This window comes from Trifolium pratense, linkage group LG5, assembly GCF_020283565.1.
Source record: "Trifolium pratense cultivar HEN17-A07 linkage group LG5, ARS_RC_1.1, whole genome shotgun sequence".
NCBI classification, from domain to species: Eukaryota; Viridiplantae; Streptophyta; class Magnoliopsida; order Fabales; family Fabaceae; genus Trifolium; species Trifolium pratense.
The window spans coordinates 41,959,967-41,982,724 of NC_060063.1; the positions used below are offsets into that span (position 1 = coordinate 41,959,967).

Sequence of the window (22,758 nt, forward strand, 5' to 3'; positions counted from 1 at the left end):
CTACTCTCGTTTTGTGAGAGGAACCAGTATAAACTGCTTGTGTGATTTCTCTCTCTCTCTCTCTTGTTATTATTTGTGTTATTTATCCGCTGCTAACGTAGTTGAGTTAAGAACTTGAAAAAGTTTTAACTTAGCTAAAACACAATTCAACCCCCCCCTTCTTGTGTTTTCACACCTTCAATTGGTATCAGAGCACCTGGTCTGTTACTTTCACTTAATTTGGAAGTGCAAGGGGACTGGACTACTCTCGTTTTGTGAGAGGAACCAGTATAAACTGCTTGTGTGATTTCTCTCTCTCTCTCTCTTGTTATTATTTGTGTTATTTATCCGCTGCTAACGTAGTTGAGTTAAGAACTTGAAAAAGTTTTAACTTAGCTAAAACACAATTCAACCCCCCCCCCCCTTCTTGTGTTTTCACACCTTCAATTGGTATCAGAGCACCTGGTCTGTTACTTTCACTTAACAGTGAGACAGTAAAGATCTTGTGAGAACACTATGTCTGGAGGAGACGATAGTAGTACTAGAACAACCGGTGAAGCCGGTGAGGCCAGTGGTGCTGGTGGTGGTCCTAGAAATGCTTTTGGTTTTGACTACTTAAGTAATGAATCACATGAACATAGTGGCAACAGAAAAGCCCCTATATTCAATGGTGATGCTTCATTATTTGAGTGGTGGAAAGAAAGATTGTATAGCAATATTACTGCTATTGATCATGAGTTGTGGGATTTGGTTGAGTTGGGAGTAACTTTTGAAAACTTAAATGAACATGGAAGGTTGTCCATTGAGCATAGAAAGTTACTCACACCAGCTAACTTAAAAACCTACACTAAGCATCATAGAGTAAAGGACATTGTTGTTGGTGCTATTAGACATGAAGATTATGTCAGAATAGAGGATAAGTCTACTGCCAAATCTATCTTTGATTCTATGTGTGCTACCTATGATGGTAATGAAAAAGTTCAAGAGGCCAAAGCTAGTCTTCTGATAAGGCAATATGAACTATTCACTATGCAACAAGATGAAAACATTGAGACTATGTTTACAAGGTTTCAAATCCTTGTATCTGGTCTTAAAGCTCTTAAGAGAAGTTATTCCACCTATGACCATGTTCAGAAGATTCTGAGAAGTCTTCCTATTGCTTGGAGACCCAAGGTCACTGCAATAGAGGAAGCTCAAAATCTCAAAACTCTGAGTCTTGAAGCTCTGATAAGCAATCTCAGAAGCCATGAGATGGTTCAGGATGCTGACTCAGAAACTAAGAAGAAGTCCAAGTCAGTGGCTTTACAGTCAACTAGGACTACTTATAAGGCTCTTAAGACTCAGCTTCTTGATATTGAAGAAGAATCTTCTGCTGATGGTCAAGAGGATGAGATGAATGAGGATGAGTTTGCCTTATTCACCAAGTTTCAGCAATGGAACAGATTTAACAAAAGAAATTTCAGAGGTAACAGCTCCAGAAATTTTGTCAGCAAAAAGGATGATCAGAAGAACTGCTTCAACTGTAAGAAGCCAGGACACTTTATTGCTGACTGTCCAGAAATGTCTGCTAAAGACAAAAGCAAAAGATACAGCTCAAAGAAGCAACAATTCAAGAGTAAATTGAGAAAGAGTCTGATGGCTACCTTTGAAGAGCTATCATCTGAGGAAGAAGTTGAGGAAGAAGAAGAAGCAAATCTAGCCCTGATGGCCTCAACTGACTCAGATGTAGACTCAGACGATGAATCAGAATCAGATTCAGAAGTAACTGATGAGGTATTTTCTGACTGCTCTAAATCTCAACTAATAACTGCACTTAACAAGGTCATTGAGAAACATCTCAGAGTGTTAAGTAAACAAAAAGTTTTACAAGAAAAGCTTAACACTCTGACTGAACAAGCAGAACATTTTCAAGGTCTATATCAAGAAACTCTGAATAGAGTAAATGACTTTGAAAAGGGTTGTGCTGTTTGTCACAAACCTATTGATGAGCAGGAAATAACTCTTCAACAGTTTGTGCATCTCAACCTTGGGAAGAGCAAAGCTGCTAATATAATTTATAATGTTTTGAGACATAGAGGAGAAGGACTTGGCTATGAATATGGTAGAACATATTCAAAGCTGAAGACCTTTGCCAAAAAGGTTGGAAAATCTTGGGTTTATTATGTTGTTCCACCAAGTGAAGAGGGAAAGAATCCTGGCATTTGTGAAAATGACATTGATGATCTGAGTGATTTAGAAGCTGACAGCTCAGAGGAACCTAGTTCCTCAGGATCTGGAAAGAAAAGTTCAGAAGATAGAAGTTGTTCAGAACCTGATAACATTAGTTCAGATGTTCTGAAAGCTCCAACATCTGAGACCTCAAATTCTGGATCCAAAGGAACTTCAGTACCTGAAGCTAGTCAATCTAAGAGATCAGATGTTTTTAAAAGAAAAAATTCAAACTCCAAATCTCAGATGAAGTACAAGACTCAGATTATTTATGATTCTAGAGTCAGTAGATATAATCAATCAGAACATAGGATTGATGATAAATACAAACCCTGGAATCACAAACAATCCAAATCTTGGAAAAATAACAGATTTCAAACAAAGAAAAGATTTCAAAAAGGTTATTATTCCAAACCAAGATCTTTCTCTAACACTAGACAACATAGTAAGCATTTGTGGACTAACAAGCGTGGACCCAGAAGATGGGTACCAAAAGCTGAAATTATGTACCATTCAGATTTACCAACTAGGAAAGGATATGTCCTACCTAGAGTGTGGAAACAAGTCTTATGCAAAGGAAGAAGGGCTTATGTCCTAGACCAATGGTTGACAAGTTCTCAAGTTAACAATCAGAACTTGGAAAATGAAGAGGAAGAATACTGGGATGACTTTATCATTAACCTTGATGAAGAGTTCTATCGCAATGATTAAAGTTGTTTCTCATACAGCCTACCACTCAAAGAAGTATCATGAATCACTCATGGTATTTGGATAGTGGATGTTCAAGGCATATGACTGGTGACAAACAACTATTTTCTAAGCTGACTATGAAAGAAGGAGGATCTGTTGGCTTTGGAGGTAATCAAAAAGGAAAGATAATAGGTACAGGTACAGTAGGTAATTCTTCCCTATCTATTCATGATGTTTGGTTAGTTGATGGACTCAAACATAACCTATTGAGCATAAGTCAATTTTGCGACAATGGTTATGTAGTTGTCTTTAATAAGGAATCATGTACTGTGTCTAAACAATCTGATAACTCCATGATATTCAAAGGTCTGAGAAAGAACAATGTTTATAAAATTAATCTTTCTGATTTGAATGAACAAAAAGTGATGTGTCTTTTGACCTTGAGTGAAGAAAAATGGATCTGGCATAAGAGGTTAGGCCATGCTAACTGGAGGTTAATCTCTAAGCTTAGTAAGCTTGACCTTGTCAGAGGTTTACCTAAAATCAAATATCACTCAAACACACTTTGTGGTTCTTGTCAAAAAGGAAAGATTACAAAATCATCTTTTAAACCTAAGAACATTGTCTCTACCTCAAGACCATTGGAACTTCTTCACATTGATCTTTTTGGGCCAGTTCACACTGCCTCTATCAATGGAAAGAAGTATGGATTAGTAATTGTTGATGATTACAGTAGATGGACTTGGGTAAAATTCCTAAGAACAAAAGATGAAGCTTATGATGAGTTTAGAATCTTCTGCAAACAAATTCAAAATGAAAAAGGCTACACTATTTTAAAAGTTAGAAGTGATCATGGTGGAGAATTTGAAAACGAACCTTTTGAAAACTTTTGTGAAAAATATGGCATCCTGCATGAATTCTCTTCTCCTAGAACTCCTCAACAAAATGGGGTTGTTGAAAGGAAGAATAGAACTCTGCAAGAAATGGCCAGAACCATGATGCATGAAACAAATGTAGCAAAGTTTTTATGGGCAGAAGCTGTAAACACAGCATGTTATGTTCAAAATAGAATCTATATCAGATCTAAGTTGAACAAAACTGCTTATGAATTGTTCAAAGGAAGAAAACCTGATATTTCTTATTTTCATCAGTTTGGATGTACGTGTTACATCTTAAATAACAAAGTCCATCTAAAGAAATTTGATGCTAGAGGTTATAAGGGTATTTTTATAGGATACTCTGAACGCTCAAAAGCATACAGACTGTATATTTCTGAAACACATACTGTGGAAGAAACTATGCATGTCAAATTTGATGACAAAGAGCCTGACCAAGTGTCAGAGCTTGTGGAAGGTTTGTCTAGATTTCAGGTATCAGAGGATCAATATTCAGATATTCCAAACTACTCAGAACATCCATTCTCTGAAGAACCTCTGAATACAACAGTTCCTACAGACTCTGAACAACAAAGAACTGAAGCAACTGCTGAACCTGATGTTGATGAGTCTGAAGATGATGAGCCCCCAAGAAATACTTTCAAATACAAATAATCACATCCAGAGGAACTGATATTAGGCAACAAGGATAGTCCAAGGAAGACAAGATCTCAACTGAGAAATGAGGAATCATTAGTTGGTCTTATCTCTATGATGGAACCTTCAAAGATTGATGAAGCTCTGAAAGATGATGCTTGGATTGTAGCAATGCAAGAAGAGCTGAATCAATTTCAAAGGAATGATGTGTGGACTCTAGTGCCTAAGCCTTCACACAAGAACATTATTGGAACAAAATGGGTATTCAGAAACAAGCTGAATGAACAAGGTGAAGTGGTAAGAAACAAGGCTAGATTGGTTGCACAAGGTTATAGTCAACAAGAGGGGATTGACTATACTGAAACCTTTGCACCAGTTGCTAGACTTGAAGCAATCAGGTTACTTCTATCTTATGCTGTTAATCATGGAATAACCTTGTATCAGATGGATGTTAAAAGTGCCTTCTTAAATGGTTTTATTTCTGAAGAAGTGTATGTTAAGCAACCTCCTGGTTTTGAAGATGTCTCAAACCCAGAACATGTTTTTAAATTGAAGAAATCACTGTATGGTCTGAAACAAGCTCCAAGAGCTTGGTATGATAGACTCAGTAATTTCCTTCTTGAAAAGGGTTTTGAAAAAGGAAAGGTTGACTGCACACTCTTTAGAAAAACAACCAAAGAAGACATTTTAATCATTCAAATTTATGTTGATGATATTATTTTTGGTTCAACTAATGCTTCCTTGTGCAAGAACTTTTCTAAGATAATGCAGGATGAATTTGAAATGAGCATGATGGGAGAATTGAAATTCTTTCTTGGAATTCAAATCAATCAGAAGAAGGAAGGAACTTATGTTCATCAATCAAAATATACCAAGGAACTTCTGAAGAAGTTCAATCTAGATGACTGCAAGATAATGAACACTCCCATGCACTCAACTACCAACATGAGCAAGTCAGATGATGAAGGAAAAGTAGATCAAAAAGTCTACAGAGGTATGATTGGTTCCTTACTCTATCTGACAGCCTCTAGACCAGATATTTTATTCAGTGTATGCTTATGTGCAAGATTCCAGTCAGATCCTAGAGAATATCATCTTACAGCTGTAAAGAGAATCTTTAGGTATCTGAAAGGAACAACTAATCTTGGACTTCTCTATAAGAAATCCAATGATTATGTGCTAAATGGATTCTGTGATGCTGACTATGCTGGAGATAAAATTGAAAGAAAATCCACAAGTGGCAATTGTCAATTTGTTGGTGAAAACCTTATCTCCTGGGCTAGTAAGAGACAAACTACTATAGCTTTGTCTACAGCAGAAGCAGAATACATTTCAGCAGCTAAGTGTTGTACACAACTACTCTGGTTAAAATATCAGTTAGAAGATTATCAGGTAAGCAGTAACAATATTCCTTTATATTGTGACAATACTGCAGCCATTCATTTATCTAAAAATCCTATCCTACACTCTAGAGCCAAACATATTGAAATTAAACACCATTTTATCAGAGATTATGTTCAGAGAGGCATTATAGATATTAAGTTTGTTGATACTGAAAATCAATGGGCTGACATATTTACTAAAGCCTTACCTGTTGAAAGATTTGATTTTATAAAGAAACATCTGAACATGTTTTCAATCTCTGAATGAAAATTTTTTTTGGGCCTTTAAAGTGTAAGAAGTTATGTATAGCAGAACTTATGATTCAGATCATCTGAAACACAAGCTCTGAAGTACCTAACTCTGATAGAGAATTTTAAATAACTCAGAGGCTCTGAACTATTTAAGTGGGAAACGTTTAGTATTCACTGCTGAACAGTTGTCCATTAAAATAGCAGTTACCGAGTAAATTTCTGCACGTGGTCTACGTGTGTCAGGTAGTGGGTGGTTAATGATGATTTTCGGTATTCAACTTTCTGTCAATTAGCGTAACTTCCCAAATTTGCTATTTTCATGTTAACTGTACTCATTTAAATAAACTTACACAATACACTTGCACACTATTCACTTTCACAACCTACACTTTCATATTCTCTCTAAACCTCCAACACACTTTCTTTCTCTCTCGTTAGTTTTCCAAACCCTACCCTAATCTCCAACAATGGCCGAACCTTCGTCATCTTCTTCAACAAAGATTCCACCGTTTATGTTCAAGAATCTTCAGATTGTTGGGAACGAGATGGAATTTCCAGAATCTGAACTCTGCTTTCTGTCTGAGAAGATTGTGGACTTTGATAGTCTTTCTGCAAACGGTTTTGAAGTTAAGCAGTACTTTACATCACAAAGATGGGATAAGTACTTCGACATGCTTAACGGTCCTATCTACCCAGACTTGCTTAAGAAATTTTGGATGAAAGCAAGAGTGTTTGATAAACATGAAGCAAAGAAGGAAGAGATTGCTGCTATTGAGAGGAATCCTAGTCTGAAGGGTAAAACTAGGAAGGAAATGGGCTTGCTGGAATTTACAGGTGTTCAGATTAGGTCTAACATCTGTGGGATGAATATGGCTTTCTCACCAATTCATTTCAATGCTCTTCTTGGTCTACCTAACTCTGGGATAGAGTTAGATGCTTTTGAAAAGGATACCAGATATAGAGATGATCTTCTGCATCTCATCTGCACTGACTTCAAGCTGAAAGGGAAAGTCAAAGGATTGACTGACGAGTGCAGAGTTTTGTTCAAGATAATCCTTGCTTCTATCAGTCCAAGAGTTGGAGGGACTGATACAATCTCCTGGACGCATCGTCATTTGTTATATTTCCTTCTGACAAGGAAGAGAGTTAATCTTGGAGATTACTTTTTTGAACGGATTTGTGAAGCAATTTTTGCAAGTAAGTCTCAGAGGAAAACTACTATAGTTTATCCCAGGTTGTTGTCAGATCTTCTATATCAAGGTCACGTGGTTCAGAACTTGCAGAAGTTCCACCCAGAATTGGTTCAGAAGAAGTTTTATCCAGAGATTCTGAATGCTAGTTTTCTGTCCAAGATGCGTCTGATTGCATCTAAGCCTGTTGCTCCTCCACAAGAGTTCTCTGTTAGGCTTGAAGATCGTCTGTACATAGAAGGCTACCCAGTTATATCTGAAGCTGATGCTGAGCATGTAATTCAGGACTACTTAGAAGTGCTCAGAAAAGAGGGTTTTATTGTTGATAGGAGTATGGTTCCAAAGGCTCCTGCAAACCAGTATAACCCTTCTAGGAAGCAAAAGAGAAAGGCTGAAGCTCAAGATGATCTACCTAAGCCAGATCTTTTGGCTCAAAAGAAAGTTAAAGTTGAACGATCTATGGCTGAGCAAAGGACTAAGAGAAAACATGAAGAATCTACTGCCAAGGCTACTGAAGAAGCTTCAAAAGAGCCTGCTGTTGTTGAGGTAGACAGTTCATCTGAAGAATCTGAGTCAGAAGATGAGACTGAATCTGATGAAGAGACTCTGGCTGCACGTTTGAAGAAAAGACCTGCTCCTACCCCTAAAGATAAAGGTAAGTCTACTAAGTACATCTTTAATGAAAATGAGATTGGAATAGGTTACACCAAACCTCTCAGAACTGTTTTACCAACCTCTGGTATTCCAACCTCTGACAACCCTTTGTCTGAACTAGAGAAACATCTTAGTCCAGACCCTCTTAATAATCAAACCTTCACCCAGAAACCTTCATCACCTCCTAAACCTAAATCACCTCAACCTCAACCACAAAAAGAAACACCTATCATATCACCATCTGAACCTGAATCACTTATTCCTAACCCTGAACAAGCTTCAACCACAAAACAACCATCTCCAATTAAACCTGCTGAACCATCATCCCAACTTAAATCTCCTGAACCATCCCCTGAACACATTTATCCTGAATCAACCTCTGACATCTCATCATCTGAATCAACCCCTGAACCTCAACCTCAACCAAGTGCTAAATATGCTTCTCCTGAGCGTATTCATACTTGTGCCCCAAGCCTTCAGAGGCAGAAGTTGTCATTATTGACAATCCTGCTAATGAATCAACCAACTTCTCTACCATTCCCAATCCTTCATCCTCATCATCTAACCCTTTTAGTAATCTATCCACTCAGTTTCATGATGACTTGGTTAGATTATCTATGTTAAAGGACAGGTTTCTAGTTTGTCCTTCTGATGTGGATTTGGAAGTTTCAAGCATTAAGGCAAGGATTTGCAATGCTTTGGATGGTGCTGCTGAGAAGATTAAGGCTGTAGTTGGAAGCAGAGACTTGGATGTGATAAGCTTCATGAGGGAAAGTCTGGTCAGGGCTGAATTGAAAAGGTTAACCATGTTTAATCATGCTGAATCTGAACGTGCTAAGCTGGAAGCACTTGCTGCTGCTGAACAACGTCTGAACGCTTTCAAAGTCATCTGGATAGACTCCAAGATGTTTCAGAGTCTTGAAGCTCAGAGGTCTGAGTCTGAAAGGCTGGAAGAAGCTGCTGCAAGAGTTGCCCAGTTGGCAAATGAGTTGCAACCCGAGGACTTTTCAGAGGATGATGTGCTGGCTTCTCAGAATCAAGAGGATGTGCTGATGATTGACTATCCAGAGGAAGGTGAACCCTCTGATAAAGGCAAGGCACCTTTGGTTGAAGAACAAGTGCCTTTGGTTGAAGATCCAGCTCCTATGGTTATTGATCAGTTGCAGATCTTTCAAGAAGCTCTGAGGGAGCAACAAGAAGGTCTGGAAAGGCAAAGAGCTGCTCACCAAACATTGGAAACCAAGGTGGATGGTTTAGTTTCCAATGTGGGATCCTTGAACGACAAATTTGACCAACTCTTAGCTTTCCTTAAGAAACCCTAGGATTCTATGCACTTATTTTAAGTTGTTTTTTGTTTTAAGATGTGTTTTTTGTTTGTTTTCTTGATTATCCTCTGCACAATTTTCTTTTCGTCTGGTTTATATATTTCATGTTATTGTGTTTATGTTTTGCTTATACTAATTTTTTTTCATAAATAAGAACATAAGAACACACGATGCTTTTAAACGAAAATTTTTATTAATGATCTAACAATGTTGAGTACATTGGTAAAAAGAAAAAGAAAAAGACAACCTAATCCTAATCAGATGGATAAAACTCAGAAGAAATCTCTGATTTCTCCTCAGCATCATCTGATGAAATTTCTATGGGATCTGGGTTTTGCTCTTCTTCTTCTTCTTCTTGTTCTTCTTCTGGAACATAGCCAGCCAAGAACTCAACATAGTCAGCATCATCTTCATTCTCTTCAGCTTCAGAATCTGATGAGATGATTATTATCTCAGCATCTTGTGGTTTCTTGTTTTCTTTATTTTTCTCCTCTTCTTCGCGTTTTTCGTCTTCTTTCCTTCTCTTAAACTCTGCGATGCGTAAACTAAATCTTTTCATTATTCCTAATCTCTCTTGTTTCACTTGTTTATTCTCGTTTTTACGTGAAGCAGGAATGTTAACTCGTTCACCTTTTTATAACCCTTTGAGCGCGTTGGTTTTTGCTTTTGAAATTAATTCACCTTTGTAACAACCACTCTTCTTTTTTGACTGTCTTGGTTATATAAATTTTTTTTACTTTTTGATAATGACAAAAGGGGGAGTAGTTACGCATTAATTGATAAGTGATAAGTTCAAAAACTGAAACCACACTTTTATCTCGCTTTTATCCGTTAAGTTAAAAGTCGTTACTTTTAAGTTGTTTTACGTATTTCAAGGTGGAGACTAAGTTAGTTGAAACCGAAATAAATTTCATAAGTAAGGATAAGTTAAGAGTGCAATTTTAACTTAGCCTTATGAGACTTAGGGGGAGAGCTTGCAAACCTCTCACTCTGAAGAAAAATATGAAATTTGTTTTATTTCAAATTATCTTAATCTTATACTAAATTAAAATATCATGGATATAACCTAAAGTTTTGGCTTTAAGGAGTATCAATCTTAGGGGGAGCTTGCAAACCTCATAAACCTAAGAGAAACATGATAAGTTAATTTAACAACAATTGTCAATTAATACTTATGTTTGTCATCATCAAAAAGGGGGAGATTGTTGGAACAAAATTGATTTAAAAATGTTTGCCCCTAAATCTATAAAGGTTTTGATGATAACAAAGTATTAATAAACAATTGGAAGGACTAAAAATTTATTTTAAGTGCGCAGATATAAGCATCATATAAGCTCTGAGTGAACCTCAGAGGATGTGAATTCAGAAGTTCACAAGCGCTCAGAAGATGTTAGACTTCAGAAGTTACAACGTTCAGAGAATGAAGTCTTCAGAACTTCTTGACTGACTACTAAGCTTCATCAAAGTCTGAAGATCTCTTTGAAAGCTGTGAAGATTCCCTTTGCTAGTCAACTCTTCTACCAATGAAGAAAAGGACCTTTCAAGCCTGATCAGTTCAGCTACTCTCGTTTTGTCTGTTCTAACTTGAGAACGTGGGTTTTCAGCTTTGTTAGCTGAATAAGGAAAGTCCACTCTGCAGTAGTCAAAGTAACTGAAACTCTTTCTTAGTTTTGGATACAACCAAACTGCATCAAGACAGACTGCTTGAAGACAAAAGATTATCAACTCCAACGGCTCCTTTTGCAACGACTCTTTTCTAGTGGTATATATACTAGAAGATTCAGCTACAACAAAAATCTATTTTTTTTTAAGGATTGAACGTACGCTGAACAAACTCTGAACTTTGTGATATACAAGCTCTGAACCGCTGTTAAGTGTTTTTGCACTTTAGTCTAATACTCTTTGTATTGGCTCTCATTAGGTTCTGTTAAGAGCATTTGTATATTGTTATATACTTTACTATTACTTGAGAAACTTAAGCTTGTGTGCTTAAGTGTGAAGTCTTAAGCTTGTGTGCTTGAGCATTGTTGAGAAGTCTCTTGCTTGTGTGCTTGAGCAGGTGTAATCTTGTGTGATTATAGTGAACTCCCTTGGAAGTGCAAGGGGACTGGACTACTCTCGTTTTGTGAGAGGAACCAGTATAAACTGCTTGTGTGATTTCTCTCTCTCTCTCTTGTTATTATTTGTGTTATTTATCCGCTGCTAACGTAGTTGAGTTAAGAACTTGAAAAAGTTTTAACTTAGCTAAAACACAATTCAACCCCCCCCCTTCTTGTGTTTTCACACCTTCAAAAACTTCTTCTTCTTGTACCAAAAAAAAAAAAATATGAAAAAATTATTTTAAAATTTATGCATTTAATATTTTAAATATTTATATTATTAAATACAAAAAATTTATATTTAATTACTTTCAAATATGTCAGGGCCGACCTAAGGGTAAAACAACTCAAGCAGGAATTTTAAGTCTGTGGAAGAAAAAAAATTAGTACTATGAAAAAAAAGTTCCTTATAACATAAGTTTATTAGTTTATAATAGGAAAATACATCGGAGAAAACAAATTATAAAGATGAGACAACAACTTCACAACTCTTCTAAAATTCAAACAACTATTTTTATCTTCACTTTAGACCTCGTTTAGTGCCTGAAATATGTCAATAGGATACATGTTGGAAAGATAATTACTTTAAAAATCTTATAATTACTTAAAAAGTTGAGATGCATGCAAAATCAAGAATCGCAAGACCGGAGATCTTAATCCATGGTTTGCTAGATGGCCAACACTATCTAAAAGTTGGGTCAAATATTGAAGTTCAAATGTCAATTTAATAGCAAGTTGTGTTAATCCAATACATTATCACTTATGGTAGATGGCTTAATTAGTTTTTAAGTTGAAAAATCCAAATTCAATTCCTTTTTAGTAGATAAATTCATTAGACAGGTCAAGGGGAAGTTAAATCCCTATCATTAACAAGCCTAATTAGCAATTAACAAAATAAAGGTGTAACAAAGATCCCGTGAATTGTCTTGGAGCAGTTGATGAAATGACAAAATGGGGTTAGAAAGTCAGAATTTTGAACCCACCCCTTTATTCTTTCTTTTGAAGTGAATAGTAGTATTAGTATTTTAATGACTGTATTGTCTGTATTCAAGTTCAATTTTTCAACTTTGTGAGTTTGTGTTCTATTCAATTTGTGACTCTATATCTTTTAAAATTATTTTACAGATTTGTTTTCTATTAAGAATTTATGATAATACATTAATATTGTTGATAACAAAAAAAAAAATGTGTGTTAAGGATCATTTGCTATTATCACAAGGTTGAGCAATAAATGACAGATATTTGAAAGGATTTGCTCGAAAGATTGAAAGTTGTGATGCCCTCTATGCAGAAATGTGGGGAATGTACATTTGCATATAAAACATTTTTGGCGTGAAGGAAACATATGTGCGCTGATTGGTTGACTAATTTAGTGTAACCATGAGCTCTTTCAATGTTCATGTTATAGAAATTTCTCTTTCAGCACTTCAAAGTTCTATCTTTGATGACATCTTCGAAACTGCATGCCTAGAAGAATTCGTTTAATTTTGTAATTTTTTGTTAGACTTTACCCTCTTTTTTTTTACCAAGAAAAAAATATTGTGTTGCTAATTAACTTCAAAAGAAAAATAAAGATCATGTTGCTAACATTATTTTATAGTTTTTGATAATATACATGAAATAAGCAAATGTTTCCCTCGTGATGGTAGAACGTAAGGGTGCTCAAACTAATATGATTCAAATAAAACTGCAATTAAATAATTTTTTTTCTTTTCTGTATGACGCAGTTACTGCAAATAAATAAATAAATAACTTGCATAAAATTAATAGTTATTGTACGTGTTTGAACGTCTTTTTATGAAAATAGTTTGAATCATTTTTTAACTCTTAATTGTTACCTTAAATTAATTGAGCAATCTAATCCCCCGTCATATTTAAGAATGATTTTTTAAAACTAAAATAAATAGCATACATATATTTTAGGCTTAAATGTAGTTTTGGCCCCCCAAGTTTCATAATTGCTTGATTTTGACCCCCCACGTTTCAATTGCTTGATTTTAACCCCCTAAGTTTCACAATTGCTTGATTTTAGCCCTTCAAGTTTCAATTGCTCGATTTTGGCCCCTCAAATTTACCCCTTTTGCATTTGCTAGCCCCCCGTTGAATATTTTGATTAAAAATTGGTTATGTAGCATTTTAAAATTAAATAAGTATTTAAAAATAAATAAATTACAAATTGTTTTTTAAAACTAAATTAGAAAATATTTTTCTTATTATATGTAGTTTGTAAAATAATTTTGTTATATAAAAAAGTAAAAAAAACATTTTATGAACTATTTTTTTAAAACTTTGTAAACTTTTTTTTAAATAAAAAATAATTATTAAACCTTTTATTAAAAAACAATTTTTAATACATTTTTATAAAAGCAAATATTATTATTTTTTAATTTTTTTAATTAAAACATATTTTTAATTTTTTTTAAAATGTCACATAAGTAATTTTTAGTCAAAAAAGTCAACGGGGGCTAGCAAATGCAAAATGGGGTAAACTTGGGGGGTCAAAATCGAGCAATTGAAACTTGGAGGGCTAAAATCAAGCAATTGTGAAACTTAGAGGGTTAAAATCATGCAATTAAAATGTGGGGGGCCAAAATCAAGCAATTGTGAAACTTAGGGGGCCAAAACTGCATTTAACCCTATATTTTAATACTCTTTTATTTTTTATTAGTATTATATATTATATTATAAGTTATATATGTTTTTTAATACTTTTAATTTTTTAATATTTTTTAATAGTTTAACTTAACCTCCATTTGAATATTGAAAAATAAATCCAAAATAAACCTCCTTAATTTTGACCAAACCAAATCAATTTTTTAAAATTAGTTCTCTAAAACTATTTTTTTTAAAATGTAATATATATTAATAAAGAGAAAAGTGAAATACAAAAGATGAGGTCAAGCCAAACCCTAAAAAACTAACGAAATCTATAACTAGGAAGGCCAAGTCTATTCCTAGTAAGCTACTCTCTAATACAAATAGGAGGTGAAGTCCACCAAGTGTATTCATTCACAGCCAAACCTAAAGAAGAGAGCTTATCCGCGCAGCGATTACCCTCCCTATAAATATGAGATATCAAAAAATTCATCTGGCTAGCTTTAACCAAACAGTTCTTCCATCTGATTTTTAGTTGTCAAGGCACAACGCTAGGCAGGGACGGACCTGTTCAAGGTGAAGTCCGGTCCAAATTTTTCTAAAAATAAAAAATAAAAATTTTATAAATAATTTTAAGTCTTTTTTTATACATATTCGTACAAATATTAATGTAAATATTAGTTTAGAGTTTATTATTGATAACTGTAAGTCTCTCGTATACATATTAGTTTAAGTATTAGTGCAAATATTAGTTCATAGTCTATTATTGATGATTTCAAGTTTTTGATTATACATGAATTATTATTTTAAGTTATATAGTTTAATTTTATAATCATATGTATAAAAAATTGGGTAAAATTGAATTTATAGAATTAGGTAAAAATATAGTGGACCACTAGTTGAATTTATAGAATTGGGTAAAATTAGCAATTGAACTAATTGAATTTATAGAATTGAGTAAAATTAGCAATTGAACTAGCATATAAATATGACATGACATAAAAAAAGTTTAATTAATACTTAATTTTTTCAAATAAGATAATACTGTAAAATTGGAATAAAAATTAAATACAGGTAAAATTGGAATAAAAATTAATAAGATATAAGCTGATTGAATTAAACAAGTGATATGCATTTAACATATCTTTTACTAGTAAAAGGAAGGTTGAGTTGCTCAAAAGCAAGCATTGTGATGATGTGGCATGCTTTAGAAAGCTTCTCATATCTATTTAAAATTTGTCCCATAATTTATTTTGTGTGTCCATTCATCCTCCAAAATAATTATCTATATGTTACAATAATAATGGCTCCCAATAATAATGAAAGAAAAAAAAGAAAAAAAAGATCAAATTACAAAAGAACAATGAATAGATATATGCTCTTTCATATTTTACACTACCAAACATAAAATATAAATCATGCATGCGTAAATATGATTTGCAATTTGTAAAATTTTACTTTAAATAAATAAACCAAATAAAAAAATTACTCCTCAAAAAAATTCCATGCTTGACAAAATAAATAAATAAATTTTATGAAAAAAAAATACTTTAGTTATATTGTTTATTAATTAATTACTATTGTGCTATTATTTAAAAAAAAAATTAACTTTGTCACACCAACTTTTAAACTACCATTCTTTCGTATTCCTTAACTCTTATTCTTTAACTATGACAAATAAATTTATCAAACAATACTTTAAAAGGAAGATTGAATTGTTCACAAGCAAGCATTGTGATGATGTGACACTCTATAAGAAAAGTTTACAATCTCTATTAAAACCTTTTCATATTTTTTCATATAATAGAGTTACTCTAATAATAAATAATAAATAATAATAATATATTAAAAAAAAACTAACACAATTTATTGTTGTTGAATTGAGACAAAAATGAATTGCAAGCAATGAAAGGTGGAATGGTGCATCATGTTATTATTTTAATTGCATTGCAATATATTATTAAAATATATATTGTATGTTACAATTCCCTATTAATGCAATTGAAAACAAAGAATTCTTGGAGACACTAATATTGAATATGTTAATTTAGCTAATTATCAAACACAAGCTCTATATAAAGTTAACCCAAAAGCTAATTATCATCACCACCATATCAGGAAGTCTACCTTCTATGTTTTAACAAAATTTTAATTTATCTATCTCATAGCAAAAACTCTATGGTTTCTTTGTCTAACATCTCCATGAGAAAAAGTTATGCTTCTTCACCTTCCATATGTTAAAGTTACACATTATAGTGTCTTGAATTGATTTAAAAACTATTGTGTGCATATATATAGTTACATCATAAGTATATTGGTTTTTGTCCTTGGTAGGTAATGGTGTCTAACCTCTTAGAGTATCAGGTATGTCTACATTTGATTGATTAAGAAATTGATATACATATATGTGATAGCTGCCTATTAATATGTTTGTAAATTGGAATTTTTCTATTACTCTTAGTTTAGAACATCTCTAATCATTTTTTATATTTCTTTTTTAGGTTGGATATTTTTTTAAATATCAACCGGTGTTTTGTTCGATGATTAATTAAACTTTGAGTTGAATCGATTAATATGAATATGACTATTTTTTCATGTGAAGGAGGAGAACAGGATAAAACATACTTCTATTTTTGCTTACGTTGCATCCTATGAATGTTTGTAAACCTATGAAATGGCACCTCATGTGAGGATGTGTATTTAACTCTGATGGCAGTTTGTAAACCATCATTTTTTTTTAATTGATATAATGTTTGTAATTAGACAACTTTCTTTTTTCATTTATTATTTTATTAGTCTAATATTTTAGCTTATTTGTTTCTTATTTTCTTTTTCATTTATTATTTTATATAAGGTAAAAGATTTGTATAAAAAATTGTTGATTAATGTGAATATAATTAATTTTTTTCATGTGAATAAGTTGAAGAGGATAAAAGAGACTTCTATTTATTGATTTTGAAGTCCCTTAAAATTTATATAGATCGAGGGTATATTGATGTTGGAGGCATTCAATTAAAAGAAGACAATCCAAATAATTTAGAAATATAAATATGTGTCTCATTTTTAAATACTATATTGTCTACAATGTGTAGGTAATCTACTTGATCTCAATCAAGAGAAATATAGAAACAATAACAAAGTAGAAATTAAAATAAGTTTTTTTTTTTTTGTAGTTGATACTCAAGTCATGTGTTTCTTATAATTGTAATACATGCAAGAAGTATATTGATTCAACTTGACTTAGAGGTTGTCCAAATATATAATCTTCATGCATTTATCGTATAACACTTGCCTAAATCTGGATGGTTCAATATGAATATATATGAATTTTAATAGATGGTCCTATTTTAATCTACGCATGACATCTTATTCTTACAACCATAAAATGAATCGATAAAAAGAATTGTGCTAAAAACATGTTAGTTTAGAAATTGTGCTAAATACTTTTTCCTCCCACTTAGAATTGTACTAAAAACTTTCTAAATTAAATTAAAAAAAAGACAAAAATTATTAAATAAAAATTGTTGATGCTCATTTGTCAAAATAAATTTTAGAAATTATTAAAACCGTAGATGTTAAAATATATTTACATATATTTAGAAAATATAATCACACATATATTTAAACATATTTACACACAACTAAAATTCACCAATAATTCAAAAATTATTAATTTAATTTACGTAATAATATAACTTTTTGGATAAATTAATTACATATTCTAAAAGAATGTTTACGTTACGGCTGAAAATAAAATAGTGGAATATTTATAAGAATAAGATGACATTTTTTTAAGCAAATAAGAAAATGACACATGTTAAATCTTAAATTCATCTATAAGACTTTCTTTACCTTAACTAAATAACTAAACCTAAATTCAAATATATAAAATCTTCGTCCAAAGTTATATATTGACAACAACAAATATTCAAGTTTATATAATATAATAAGAAAAATAAAATAAATGTTCAAGAAAATATTAAATAAGAGGGACAAAAACTAACAATAATTTTGAAGAGACACAAATCTAACCAAGAAAAAGAAAAACAAACCAAAAACAAAAGGACCAAGCAAAAAAAAATGTGAACCAAACAATAGACTAAAAAATTGGGACTAATAAAGTTGGAATAAAATTTCAGCAAGTGAATAAGTGAGAATAAACTCCAAGAGAACGAGAGATGAGTAAGTAGATAAGCTATTTGAAACCTTAAATTGCATAAAACGTAGTAAGCAAATACGCTGTTTGAGACATAATTTTCAAAAAATGAGATAACGTGGAACAAATAGTCAAAGCCACCATATATGAATCATATTCTATAATCAAACCTTATTTTAACATTTCTCATGAGCAATATTGTCTACAAGTATAATTAGGTATGCCTCCAACTCTTATTGAAAATAATAAAATAAGGGATACATCAAAAATAAAAAAACAAAGTGACATTTGACTATAAAATTGCAACTCATATAAAGAAAACTAAAATCTTATATGATTACACTAATAAAATAAAAAATAATACATCCTTTCAAACTTATGAAATATTATAAGAGATGTATTACATTAAAATATGAACAAACTACGATATAAATTAATAAAAAATCTAATATTTCTAAACAATTTTTTTTTTTACCCATATACTAATATTAATCATATTTTAAAATAATATCTATTATTTAAATATATGTGATTATAGTTATCACAATTATTATTTTTTATTTATAAAAATATTTTAATTATATATTTTAATCAAACCCGTGCAACGCACGGGGTTACCCCTAGTATTCAATAAATTAGTAGTTCTTTTTTTTTTTCGAATAGAAATTTTGTGGCTTTTTAGATATAGTTTGTTGGTTTATTTTTTTGAATAAATATTTTCCGGTTTTTTTTATATACATGTTGTATTAGTAGTAATTTCACATATTGTTTGTTGTTTAACTGAAATTATTATTGGGATGAAAAAAAATTATAATGCCTAAATTTTTAGCCCCACTAGAAATTTATAGCTGGGTCCGCCCCTAACGCTAGGTGACTTAATAGACAAGGAAACTAACATAGAATCACTCTCAATCCACAACTGATTCCATTGTCTATCAAGGCTCTGTTTGGTAACACAGATAAGCTAGCTTATAGCTTATTATATGAGCTTATAAGCTTGTTTCAAAAAATTAGAGGTGTTTGGTAACAAGCTTTTTGTACTAGCTTATAGCTTTTTTTCAGATGCTATTTCAAGTAGCATTTGAGCTTATAGCTTATAGCTTTTTACACTTTATTCCATTTTTACCCTTTAATTTAATAACTACCCACTCTAAAAAATAAACTACCCACTATCAATTATGTAATTTTATATTTAATAACCACTTTAAAAGCTAATTTTACCAAACACTTTAATTTCAATAAGCTAGCTTTTTAGCTATCAGCTATAAGCTAGCTTTTCAGCTATCAGCTAGCTTATCAGCTATCAGCTAGCTTATCAGCTATCAGCTAGCTTATAGCTTATTTTTACCAAACAGACCCCAAATGCACATTCAATAACAAGAATGACTCATATTAGCTCAACAAAAAGAGCATTGTTGATATCTAAATTCAATGCAAATCAGCCAACGGATTCACCTCTATAGTTTCTAAAAATACCTACACAAGCAGCTGAGTCAGGATTCCCTAAAGATACTCCGCAAAAATTGTATTTTAGATCAGACAAAAATTGATCTAAATTACACCGCAAAAACTCCAATAAGATACAGAAAGTATTAAATATAAATTTTGAAAAGTACAAATACAAATAAAATTAGTTTATTTAGTAAAAAAATATACAAATAAAATTAGTAAAAGGGACATTTTTTCTCCAAAAAAGTTAAAATTGAAAGTGAAATGAGAAAGTAATTACTAGTCATTTGTACTATCCAAACAAGTCTTTGACCATTGACTTCAATGCCATCACCTTCTTCCTTATGTTCAGAGACAAGTCCAAGTCTTTAGTCAAATCTTCACCTTCAACCTTATTCTTCTTCTTATTCCATTCACAAAATTTCTCTTTATCTAGTACCAATTTTTTCTAACCCAATTCACAAACCAAACTCAAATTTTCCTTCTCTTTCTCATTTTCATTTTCACACCTCCCTTTATTCTGCAACACCCTCTTCTCCATTTTCAATTTCCCTTCAAAATTCAGAAACTTTACACTGATTTTTCATCTGGGTTTTCTCCATTCGTGTTTAAATTCAATTGGGGTGTTCTTAAATTTCCATCCAAACCCTAAAGTTTCCATCTTTACAAAAATTCATTTTCACAGGTAACAAGCAAAAAAAAAAAAAAAATCATGGGTGCAACTGCAATATCAGGAACAAGTGATACATTGGGTGAATCTAATGCAATTGAATTAACAGGAAAAATCATGGTGGTAGCTATAATTTTTCTGTTCATGGTTGTTATGTTTGTTCTAATACTTCATCTTTATGCTAAGTGGTTTTGGTGGCGTTTTGAGGAAAGAACTGTTCCTCAACCACAAAACCGCCGCCGTCGTCGACGGCGGTTTGTTTTTGCTCCTGGTCAAGATCCTGTTGTCTATGGAACTCACCAAATTGGTCTTGAAGCTTCAATTCTTAAATCTTTGCCTGTTTTGGTTTTCAAACCTGAAGATTTCAAAGATGGTTTAGAATGTGCTGTTTGTCTTTGTGATATTGTTGAAGGAGAAAAAACAAGACTTTTACCAAAATGCAATCATGGGTTTCATTTAGATTGTATTGATATGTGGTTTCAATCTCATTCTACTTGTCCTCTTTGTAGGAATTTAGTTTCTGTTGAATCCTCAAATGGTGAAGAGAAAGAGATGAATGTGTTAGTTTCATCAGAAAATGGTGAAAATTTGAGTCCTATGAATGGTTTAGAGTCTTCAAATTTTCCTACAAATGTTTTGGTTTGGGGGAATCATCAAACACAAGTTAATTCTTTTAGTGTTTGTTTGGATGAAGGAAGTTCTCAACAACAATCTTATTCAACATCATCATCATCATCATGTTCTTTAGATGGTGAAAATGTTAACAATAGTAGATGTAATGGAAATGGAATGTTGGTGATTGATATACCACAAAATGAGTTTAGTTCTTCCTCTTTGTCATCTTTTGATAGTAGATGTGTTGAAGATGAAATGAAATCACCAATGTCATCAAGGTTGAGATCATTTAAGAGGCTTTTAAGTAGGGACAAAAAGTTAAGTCCTTCAAGTCCTAGTTCTATGGATGTTGAACAAGGCTCGAGCTAGCAGAGACTTCTAAAACCGTTATATTGCAGTCACAATTGCGGGATTTCTAAAACTGTTATATTGCGGTCGCAATTGCAGTTGGGGACTGTAATTTAAGAGTTATGCTACTTTCCTTCCAATACTTGTGCACATAATGATGGTTAAGGATTGATGCTATATATGATGTCTTGTTATTTATTCAATTTAATTTTTTGTTAATATATGTGCTAGCACATTAAGTGAATCATTTGAAGTGATTATATTGTATAAATGACAGGTTATTTAGTTTATTCAGAAGATGAGATTTGTAGTGTTATTGTTAACATTTTGAATTTTACTTGCAATTAGTTTGACTACTTTTATGGATGAAATGGAATGGAATTTTACTTGCAATTAGATTCAATTTTTTTTCCTAGTTTCAGATGGGATCATTATTGATTGTGGCAAGAGATAAAGTTCAGATATGATGTTGATTGTGCTCCTAAAAATGAATAGAATTTGAGAAAGATTAGGCTTTGTTTAGAATTTGAGAAAGCATGCAAAGGCATTACAATAGTCAATAGTGGCTGAAATTTCAATTAGGTTAGCACCACAACCACTAACAATCATCTGTCGTACATCCTAAATCATTTTAAAAGAATAAAAATAAAATATAAAGAAAGTTTGGGGGACTCCAAACTCAAAGATAAAACAAAGGAAGAAACAAAGAGCACTCATTACATGGCCATTACATGGTGTAGAGTGAATATTCATTACATGAGTTTAAATATGTAGTAGTTTTGTCCATAAGTACCTCAAATGGTAGCTACTAGTACCAGAGATATTATTGGAGTGGTCGGGATTCGAATCCCGGATTCCACATTTCTCCATATTAATTGTCTGAGTGTCTAGTCATTAGGCTAGTTGACCAAAAAAAAAATATGTAGTAGTTTTATTTTTATTTTTTTAAGTTTTGGGTTTGATTTAATTCAACCTATAAAATAAAATTGTAAGTGATGATTGGTTCTATTTATAAACTCATATTCAAGCATCATTTTATCTGATATTTTTAAATTTAAATATTTGGTTTAAAAAATTTTGTCATTGAAGAAATTATCGGGTCGAATCGCGGATGAGGTCGCTTCTTTTAAAATGTTTTGTGACACTGTTTAAAATTGTGCAAGATAGACAATCAACCACATCGTCTTTAGGATAAAACAGCTCAGTTCAAACTGATACTAAATAATTACTGCAGTGAAGAAATTGGTAAAGAATTACACCCTCTATGACTAATATGGCCACTCTGATATGGTATCAAACCACTCAAATATGGCACATCGACCACCCTAAAATAATCAGAAAAGAACAAGCACACACAATAAAAATGTATGCACTTATAACATACAGAAAACTTATAATTGAATATTGGGTCTAACTCATCCTTACAAAATCGGCTTGTAAGGTGAGGATTGTCTCTACTTTATAAATACATATGTCATCTTCCAACCGATGTGGAATTTGTTAACATCCCCGCTCACATCCAACGCTATCGGGCTTGAGGCGCGAATATAAATGGTGGATTGTCCGGTCAGTAGTTGACATCAGTCCAGTGGATCGTGGAGAGGCTCTGATACC

General features: G+C 32.3%; 1 protein-coding gene across 1 annotated transcript; it reads left to right on the forward strand.

The window, feature by feature from the left end:
* Positions 1-19,832: 19,832 nt before the first annotated feature.
* LOC123884671 (RING-H2 finger protein ATL3-like) lies at positions 19,833-21,531 on the forward strand. The gene has a single exon (XM_045933820.1). It carries the CDS (start codon positions 20,224-20,226, stop codon positions 21,163-21,165), a length of 942 nt encoding a protein of 313 aa, XP_045789776.1. The 5' UTR covers positions 19,833-20,223; the 3' UTR covers positions 21,166-21,531.
* The last annotated feature ends 1,227 nt before the right edge of the window (positions 21,532-22,758 follow it).